The sequence below is a fragment of the Lupinus angustifolius genome, chromosome LG13 (genome assembly GCF_001865875.1).
Source record: "Lupinus angustifolius cultivar Tanjil chromosome LG13, LupAngTanjil_v1.0, whole genome shotgun sequence".
In the NCBI taxonomy this organism is placed as follows: domain Eukaryota; kingdom Viridiplantae; phylum Streptophyta; class Magnoliopsida; order Fabales; family Fabaceae; genus Lupinus; species Lupinus angustifolius.
Genome location: NC_032021.1, coordinates 17,269,483 through 17,280,257, shown reverse-complemented (window position 1 = coordinate 17,280,257; position 10,775 = coordinate 17,269,483). Strand labels below are relative to the sequence as shown.

The following is a 10,775-nucleotide window of genomic DNA, read 5'->3' as shown; positions in this document are numbered from 1 at the left end:
CCTTTGTTCTCTAGTTGATTAAGCCTTTTCACGAGTGTGATTGGTCGACCCGTTTACTTATCAGGTCATCGTGATCGATATAATTTGCCATATTTTTATAGAATAGAAGTTGTATGGGGAAGCAAAAGATACACTTGAGTGTCTCCATCTTTTTGGAGGAGTATGCCCCATTCTTGTGTTGGAAGTGACCTTATATGGACTTTCCTAACTATGTGTGACTTTCCTTTAGCTATGGATATGGAGTTAGTTCCATAACAAATTAGTTGAATAACATATATTAAAATAATAATAGTTTTACTAAAGTGTAGAAAGGTTGAGTAGGTTTGACTTAGACATTGATATTTCTTATAAGTCTAGATTTTTGGTATGGATTAATTAGCATGTTTTCTAGCTACTCTAACTTGGTTTTAAGAACTAAGGAAAGAAATGATTATTTTCTTTGAGAGTGTGAAGATACATTTGGACACATGAACTTCTCTCTCAAAATTGTTATGGTTGTGTGCCATACTACTATGTCGGAGACAAATAGCAATTAAAATTAGGAAAATCCAAAAAACAATATAAAAATTACATAAGATCAAATAAATTAAAACATCAATTTTTAATCACGTTTTTAAATTTCACATGATTAAATTTAAAGTAAAATTAGAAAGAACCTTGGAAAATTTAAAATCTAAAATTTAATTTCATAAAATATAAATGAGTAAATATAATTTAAGATTTGAACTTGTCGAAAGGATAGCCCACCCTCCTTGCTAGAAAATCCTACTAGCGAAACGAGTATAATGGGCTTGCAAAACGAGGTATTGGGCACAACTTTTATGCTTTGTCCACTCAATAATATTGGGTGGCGGCCCCACAAGCTTGACTCATATTGTTAATGCTAAAGGCAACGGCGTAATCTATGAGAATATATAGTGTCGTTGATTGCACTACGAATCAATCAAGGTATTTATAAGTTGGTAGGGTTGGCAATAGGCTGTTGTCGAACTTAACCTTTCTAAACCTCAAACTCGAAATCCCAAACCCAAACTCGAATCTCTCAGATTGAAAAAACATGAACCCCATCCCCGACCCAACCTATGACTCGTTTTAGCATCCAACTGAAAACATATATAAGGATAGTTTCATAAAACCCTTATATGCATAAAATCTGAATTTACTTATTTATTTATTTATTTATATATATTAGATTCGGACATTGCTAAACCTGAATCTAAATCTAATCAAGTTTGAGAAAATAAACATGAACCAAAACATTATTAACTGAGAGGCCACTTATTCGAGTTATATTATCATCCTAAAGTTAGAGACTCATAAAACGTATTTCACTTCAAATGGTTTCTAGGCTTATTAAATTAATGTTTATAAATTAGAGTCTTTCTAAAAATCCACTCATCCCAAATACAACTATTAAACTTATCTTTCTTCAAATAAATCTGTTCACTAACTTATATCTAATCGTCATTTCCTTCTGATATTAACCGAATTTAGTAAAAACTTAGTTATAGCCCTTCTTGTAGGAGGGAAATTAGTGCTATTTGCCTATTTCCATGTAGAATTTTGTTATCTTATCTAAATTATCCAAAAAAATAGTGCCCCTCGACCAATTATATGAGGATATATGGAAATTTCATTTATTTGTTTACCGATCCCACTACAAGAAATGCAATAAGAATAAAGAATTAACTATTGTGCAACTAAGCAAGTAGGATGAGTGGATGTTTTTCTTTATAAAACCACTAATTATCTTTTTGTGCCATTAAATATATATGATTCATTAAAAAAAGAGTAAAAACAAAAGGTTTATCTTTCGAAACAATTACCAATAAATATGTTCACTCAACTAATGGACAATGAATTAGTTTTTAAGAGGGGGTTTTCTTGGTGGAGAGAGTTAGGCAATCTTTGTCAGTTTAGGGAAGGAATAAGTTGTGGTTGGGTAAATGATAGTGTTCGTAGATCTTTAAGTTGTGACTCTTCTATTAAATTTTAGATTTATTTATGGGTGGGGAGAGATATCCTTAAAAGTTCATTTGCAAGATTATTCCAAATAGCTTTAGAAAAAGATGCAACTGTTGAATCCTTGAGTGCTTGGAGTAATGAGGTTTGGTCTTGGAGCATACATTGGAGAAGGAACTTGTTCGCTTGGGAGGAAGAGGAATATGAAGATCTCCTAAGATTCCTCCACAACTCTACGCCTAACCAACACATTGCTGATTCTTGGACATAGATTCATGATGTAAGTGGGCAATACTTGGTCAGGAATGCTTGCCAATCTTTGCATCATGTGGAAGGAAGTCAAGACCTTGTTTTCTTCAAGAGGCTTTGCACTTCTAATGTTCCATCGAAGATGAAATGCTTAGTGTGGAAAATTGTTTTGGATGGGGTACCAACTAAAGTGAACATTGCTTATAGAGGTGGATTATGTGCTCAAGATCCCCTCCTTTGTTCTCTTTGTGGTGAGTTAGAGGAAACTACTAGTCACTTGTTTTTTCTTTGCATCTCATGAAAAGATGATATGGTTGGAGAACTAGAAAAACAGTTATGAGTGGCTCTTTGGTTTGTCACAATTTGGAGTATTTGGCACATTAGGAACAAAGTTATCTTTGAGAACTTGACGTTCCAAATATAAGAGATGATTGAACTTATTTTTCTGCATTCCTGAAATCTTATTAATGCTCGTTTTCCTTTCTTCTCTTGCTCTTATGTTGATTGAGTGTGACATCCATCAACTTGTCTTTCTCTTTGTTAATTATAAGGATTCTATGGATAAAAGTACCACTTGTTCTCCTAATATTTTTATCTTTTGGTTAATAAAGTTTTGATTGCTGATAAAAAAACTAATGGACAAAATTTACTCTTACGATCTGTTCGGTAAAACTAGCTACTTTTACAAGTTTATAATTGTGAGTTTGTAACTTGTAATCTTAAGTTTGTAGTTGTGAACTTATATCTTGTAGATGTTAAAGTAACTATTTATAGTTATATAAGTAGTTTAAAATTGTTCAATAAAACTAGTTTTATAATTAGCTAAAATTTAAAAAATAACAAAAAAGTACATATAATATTTATTTAATTAATTATTAATTAAATAATTAATAATTGGAGTAATTAAATACATAAAATCAAAATATTAAGTTCTTCATTTTAATATTTATTTATAATTAGACATGTAATATTTTATTTATTTTATTTTAATATCTTTAGTCGTTGTCAATATTATTTTCTTTCTAATAATACAATTATTTTCTTTCTCAATAATATTCTTTCATTGTTGACATTATACATTAGTAAAAAAATATAATATGGAAATAATTTGCATATTAGTCTAATAATCAAATGCAAGAATAATTTATGTATCATAAAAAACTGATGTACAAATAATTTATACATTGCTTTGGCTATTTTCCATTTCTATTTTCAATGAAATCAGAAAATGATGGTAAAAACATGTTTGCATTATTGTTTTCATTTTACATTTCAGAAAAACATGAGCTTCATTTTCGAAAATTCTAAAAATGAAAAAAATGTCATTTCCATTATTATCAATAATGAAACACTGAATGTCTCATTTATTTAGACAACCACACATCTTTATAATAGAATTCATTTATTTCTCTCTAAACATAACAACTTTTCTTTGCCCCTCTTAATATTATTTATGAAATAGTTTGTTGATGAGTGTTATAATATATAACTTTTAGGATGAAAATTACTGCCTTTTGAAGTTACTTCAACCTAAACTAAATAATAGAGTGGTTATATAACCTTTCACATGTCTTTGCGATAGTTAATGACAAAATCCAACAATTAAATGTATTGTTGACATAAAATTTATTGGAAAAAAAATGTAAAGTGTGACTTGATTATTGTAGTGATTAAAATTTAGAATTGAACTATTCGCAAGAGTAATAATTATCTTCGTTTGTGAAGTTTAAAGTGAATAGTTTTGAAAATGAAATTGATAATAACAAATATGTTTTGGGGAAACTAAAACATGAAAATGAAAATTATTATTTTTAAATGGAAATATGAAATGGAAATCATTTCTAGAAAGTAAGCATACCCTAAAGTTTTTTAGTTGGGATTACTAGGTAATTTATTAAAATTTTGAAGTGTAAAATTAACAAATGATTTATTGAACGCTAATTTCATTTTTTTAAATATCATTTCAAGCATCTTTCTGAAAAGTAGTTTTCAAACGATAATTTTTTAAAAGGTAGAAACTCTCTTTAAATTTTGTTTATTGAACAACTCTAATAACTTATTTATTGAGTCAAAAGTTACAAATTATCTGAAAAGCTATAAGTTTGCGTTCTCGAACAATATATTAAAACGATTAGTGATATAATTATAATATTCATTGATAATATCATTCATATGCGTCATTTAAAAAAAATTGGAATGTCCATGTACACTAATTTATTATATGATAAATAAGGTAAACAAAATTGAAAATATTACATTATTCAAACAAATAAATGAGAAAGATATAACATATTCTCATATATGAATTATGTACCAAAAATATATATTCTCATATATGAATTAAAGTGCATGGGAGTTAGGTCCTGCGTACTGGTCAGAACATGCATCACTATGCTATGGGTGTTGACATATATATTTACAGAAAATAATTTTCCAAATGAGTTTCTTTAATACAATCCATAACTTCTAAGGATGTATTCTTTCTCTAAAAAAAAGTAAGAAAATAATGAAATGTAGAAAATTTTCATTGATAAAGAAGATCTTTATTATAATGTAAATATATCTTTTTTTTATAAAAATGCAATGAATGTTTTTCTTTTGACCCTTGTTCACTAGAAAAACCCAAATATAACTTAAATGCTAATTAGTAAAATATTAAAGTGCGTGGAATACTTATATATAGTATTGATAATAGTATTTATTTCTATTTACTTTCAATTAAATTATCTCTTTAACTTAATTATTTTTAATAACTTATGTTTCCTTTTTTTTGTACTAAGAATATTTCTCACTTTTTGAGTAAATAATTAATTTCTTTCGAGTTGTGTAATTGTTACTCTCTTATACGGAAAAAAATAATTAACTTTTTGATCATGTTGAATATCTAGCCGACCTTACACAAAAAAAATGTTTTCTTTATATACTTTTAACTTTTAACATTGAGATTATGGTAATGTAGAAAACAAGAGAAAATAATAATAACATAACATTCAACCTTTTCTCTTATCATGATCACACGATGACAACCTCTCTTCAATTTCTTTCTTTCCATCATTCTCCACGTTGCATGCAATTCTTTCCATACGCATCTTTTCTCTAATCTCTCGATACATTTTCCATCACCTTCTAACGCATGCATATGAATTCTGACCCTATTGGTTACTGACAAAAAATATTAATTTTTCTTCACTTTCTGGATTGTTTTGTCCCGAATATTTTCTGGGTATTCATTGGAATTTTGTGGGGTGTCACATTTTTTCATTGGGTATTACTACTCTTGAAGATATGGGAGGGTGTTGTAGCCATGATGCTACTGTTAGAGGAAAGGTGAAAAGCGAGGTGGATAGTGGAGAATATGAGCATGATCATAGCTCTCATAGCACTCATGTCACATATGAACATGATGGATCAAGAGTCATATCAAAAGGATCCTCTATCTTTGTATCAATGGATTGCAAACAAGGTAAGAAAGGTGTTAATCAAGATGCATTGACAGTTTGGGAGGTAAGGGTTCTTAATGTTTATGTTTTACATATTATTCTTTCTTCTCATTTCCATTACTTTTGATGGTTTTAGCATTTTATATTTTTCATAAAATCATAAATCTATAGCATAATTTAATGTATTTACAAGAAAGTTGAATAAGGCTTATATGGTACAAAAGTGATGGTTTAATTTGGACATATGTAGAGAAATTCGTAAAATCGTAGAAGGAGATTTAGAAAAACTAATGTGAAAATATTAAAAAAGTATTTGATTGTATGTCTATCAATATGACTTAGGATATGACAATATAATATCATTATTTGATCGATATAACTGACTCTATCACAGGTAGGAAAAGGTTTGGTTGTAATTGATAAAGTAGTTTTTAATGATTCTTTTAAGTTTTGAGTCAATTCATGTGGCCTGCAATCTGTTTTATCTGGTCACACGAGGTTTTTGTTACATTTCATCATTCTTCAACTTTTTGTTCTTGGTAACATTAGAATGTTGTTTTAAATAATTACCTCTTTGTGCCTTCATGCTATGTTTATTGTAATTGTGGCAAATGTGGCCACCATTGTGGCTGTGATGTGATTGTGGAGAATACCAAAATCGAAATATGTCATTGCCGACCGCAATTTAAAACATTGGTTGACAAGACCTAAGTTTAGGTTGATCTTACATTAAAGCTTAATGCTTCTTGATTGAAGAAATATGTTGCTAGAACTGATGTTTGATATGATATATTATCATTAGGACTTCACTGGAGAAAAAGATATGATCTTCTGTGGCGTGTTCGATGGTCATGGTCCTCTAGGCCACAAGGTTTCGCGATACATTCGCGACAAGCTACCCTTAAAACTATCAGAAGCAATCAAAATGGCACAACAAAATGCTTGCAGATTTTATGATGCTAATGAATCAGAAAGTGGAAGTTATGATGATATCTATGATGGAAATAACCAAGGAATGTCCCTTGCTGCATGGGAGGGATGTTTTCTCAAGTCCTTTGATGAAATTGATCAAAACCTTGCTCAACAGATTAATACTGATAGCTATTGCAGTGGTAGCACTGCTGTAACTGTGATTAAACAGGTATAACTAGATATTCAAATTGTACTACTCATAGATTCTTATGTTCTTTCAGAGCTAAGAACATTTTATATTATAAATAGTTAGGATTAGTTACATTATTAGTTTTATACTTTTAGTGTTTTAGTACTTGACTATATAAGCTTGTGTTATATTGCATATGTATATATTAGAAGGTTAAAGTGTGTGATACAACATAGGCTTATGTAACTAATCCTAAGTCATAACTACTGATATCTCTAATTTTTCAATGAAATTTTTCAGGGTGATCAACTGATAGTCGGAAATTTGGGCGATTCTCGCGCAATTCTTTGCACAAGAGGGGATAGAAATCAACTTATTCCGGTTCAACTTACTGTGGACTTAAAACCTGATATTCCAAGTAAGTTTTGTTATTTGCTTTATTTCCTAACTCTTTAAAAGCATGTTAAGAAGTTTATGGGTAACTAGCTTTTCTTATTCGATTTCTCTCAGGCGAAACATCAAGAATCATTAGTCGTGAAGGTAGAGTTTTCGCATCAGAAGAAGAACCAAATGTGTATAGAATATGGATGCCTGATGAAGACTGCCCTGGACTAGCCATGTCAAGAGGCTTTGGAGACTTTTGCATTAAAGATTATGGCCTCATCTCAACTCCTGATGTCTTTTATAGAAAACTTACTAATCAAGATGAATTTGTCGTTTTGGCAACCGATGGTGTAAGTAATCGAGTTTCGTTATTCGAACATCAAGTTTCGAACATCGGATTTGATACTCTACGAATTTGTCCCTATCTCTTACTTTTTACCTTCTCTTTATACTCGCATTTCGAAAACAAGAAATAGACATACACTTGTTGTTCCATTGTTGTCAGGTATGGGATGTTCTCACAAACAGCGAAGTAATAAACATAGTTGCTTCAGCACCAAGGAAGTCCATAGCAGCGAAAGTGTTAGTTAAGCGCGCCGTACGAGCCTGGAGGTACAAATATCCGGGCTTCATGGTTGATGATTGTGCAGCCATATGCTTGTTTCTGGATGAGCAGCCTGTGTTATCTCAATCACAATCCAAATCCAATAGGATCATAAGCCATGAAATCCATAGAAATCGCAGCAAGCACCGCTTAAAATCGACTAGAAATGAAGAAACTGAAACAGTGGATGGCAAAGTTGGTTTAGAACTTGATGAAGAATGGAAAGCTCTTGAAGGATTTGTTAGATCCAACTCAATATCAAAACTTCCATGGATTTCTAAGAATATGAGTGAAGGGCAAGCATTGAAGTACTATAAGGGGGGTTAGTTAAATTTCAGTTACTCTTCTAACATGTTAACAAAGTGGTCATTGTTTGGACCTAAAGTTGTATATTTAGGTGAAAAATAGAGAGGTTGAAAGATTATAGGAGTATATTGATGTCCCCTAAGAAAATGTTACAAATTTACTCATAATGTTTCTCTTTACTCATATTTTAAGGGGATACAAAATTGAATATACACCATTAACTAATTATTCACCTGTATCATTATCATCAATATCAAGATTTTTATAGATTGGTGTTTTATTTTAAGGGTGACTTTTAACCTTGATTCAAATTGCAGTTATTTTGGTTGCAAATTCTATTCTATGTTGAGTATTTGCAAGTATAGTTTAACTCATCTCCAGTAATGGAGAGACCATTATTAAAATATGTGGCTGAATTTTTTTTAATTTTTAATTTTTAATTTTAATTTTATTCAAAAATAATACGAAATCATGGCCGTTAAAAAGATTTTTTTTACCATATATCAAAATTCTATCTAGCACTAAACTCTCCCGTACTGGAGAGGATCCTTGCAAGTAAGGGTCTTCCATACCTTTTAGCTCATTGTAAATATTATTATTGGCTTAGGAACCTATGAGTTCAAGAAAGTGTGGAGGGACTCAACATTGCTAAAAGAATTATTTTTGAGAACCTCTGATAGAAATATATTTGACTTTAAGGTCAAGTTTAAGCAAATGCGATTTCCGTTGTAGTTGTGATATAATTTTGGAGACTCCCAAAATCTTGACGTTACAGTCAATTTCAAGCTAATGTAGATGATGTAGTATCAATTGTGATTGCAATGTGACTTGGGCGACACACCAAACCTTGACATATCAATCTTTATAATAGTTGTGAACTCAATTATAAAACTTTTACATTTGACCGATTGGGAAATAATGACTTCTGATGAAGATTGGGCTAGTTTCTATAAGCTTAGATTTGGTCATTCTTGTACTCCTGCCACTAGATACATTAAGTTCTCTATCTGTCCTGGAATTAAAAGTAATTGATCTACAAATAGCATAACCAAAATTTACACATCCAAATACCAATTATGCTTAGAATATATTTTGTAACAAGAATCACATAATGTGCATCAAGAAATTGAAGCTTTAAGTCATTTCAAAAGTAATATAAATGATAATAACATTTATATAAACTAGAAAGGAAAGGATACCTTTTTTTATGAAATTAAAAATATAATCTGAGAACAAGTCTGATAAATTAAATGGGGCAATATCCACCCACCAAACATTATAACATGAACACAATACAAACATTATAACATGAACATAATACAAACAAGTAACATGAACATAATACAAACAAGTAACATGAACAAGTAATGGTGCTATTAAGATTTATCCCGAGGATGCTTATCAAGAATGCCACGGTAGTACAAGTATATTAATTCATCTTCATCTTCATCATCATTATCATTATCATTATCATCGCTTTTGTAATCATTCAGGCCATGTCCACGCCAACGTAGTGATTCATTCTGGCCATCAACATTTGTAGTTGTACTTATGACTTGAACATCGTCCGATCTTGGGTTATGTAGGTTATCATTTCTGATGTTCCCCATTTCGGCATTTTCTAGGGCTCCTGTGAATGGGTTATCGTTGTTATAGTGGTCATCTACATAGAAACGGATCATGACAAGTAAATAGCATAGGAATATTGCTAGTGATAAACCAATCTTCAAACTCAATTTCATACCCAATACTAACAAAACCCCAAGAAAAGAGTTGAAGATAGTAGCACCAATCCCAAGCCATAATTCTCTTGACAAGCTCAAAGCTGTTAATGAGAATGCCCCAGTAGTAAAAAGGTCCATCAATCTTCCAAACAATTTTTCCTCATCCTTATGCATCCCTTCTTCTCTTTGATCTTTCCCAAACATGTTAAAAAATGGAATTATTAAGACCCCAAAGCTCATTTGTGCTTTGAACCACCATTTTTTAGTAAATTCAAGTTCCAGCATATGCGGCTCCCGAATCATCGTGAATATGGTAACAGTCAGAATCAAAGTCACCACCGAAAAGTAGATAACTGTTTTCATGGGATTTGGTCGTCCGAACAAGTCTTCGAAAGTGGTACTCATGGGAAAACAGGTAAACCCAACTATGCTTGACACAAAGGTCATCACTGTCCATAGCAATGGCTCGTTTGTTATGCGCCTCATGAAAACAGGGATTCGCATATTGTTGAGGAAGAAGAATAGAAATATGATGAATGGGTTTTTTTGTGTGTGTTTCATTTGCCTCTATAAATATACCAACAACCATTTTGATTTACAAATACGTGTTATTACTTTACAAATGGTCAACAATGGATGCTAGTGTGGTACTTTAGATTTGTTTATCTAGAAACCATATAACCATCAATGATCAATCGTGTTGGCCATAGGAACATGCTTTAGAACTTCCATGCACCTGCTGTAAAGTTAAACAATACATTGTACAAAATGATATTTATATAGCGTTTTTAATTCATATGTGGAGTTAGTGAAAACATGATTATGGTGCACCTACATACTTATTTTAATAAGCTCTCTTTCTATACCTCTAATTTGTTTTCCATGTCTCATTGTGGTACACCTTCAATAAAATAGATTAGAAAGTTAGTGTTAAAAAAACACTTCATGTAACTTAATTTTCTAAATAGTTATGTCATTTCACTTAATATTTAATTGATTATATT

At 30.8% G+C, this 10,775-nt stretch overlaps 2 protein-coding genes across 2 annotated transcripts; one reads left to right on the top strand and one right to left on the bottom strand.

Moving 5' to 3' along the window:
* LOC109325058 (probable protein phosphatase 2C 65) lies at window positions 5,278–8,148 on the top strand. The gene is made up of 5 exons (XM_019557201.1): window positions 5,278–5,715; window positions 6,454–6,792; window positions 7,054–7,171; window positions 7,264–7,487; window positions 7,643–8,148. Exons 1-5 carry the CDS (start codon window positions 5,497–5,499, stop codon window positions 8,066–8,068), a joined length of 1,326 nt encoding a protein of 441 aa, XP_019412746.1. The 5' UTR covers window positions 5,278–5,496; the 3' UTR covers window positions 8,069–8,148.
* On the bottom strand, window positions 9,424–10,279 carry LOC109363651. The gene has a single exon (XM_019609907.1). The coding sequence runs from the start codon at window positions 10,273–10,275 to the stop codon at window positions 9,424–9,426; it is 852 nt and encodes a 283-aa protein (XP_019465452.1). The 5' UTR covers window positions 10,276–10,279.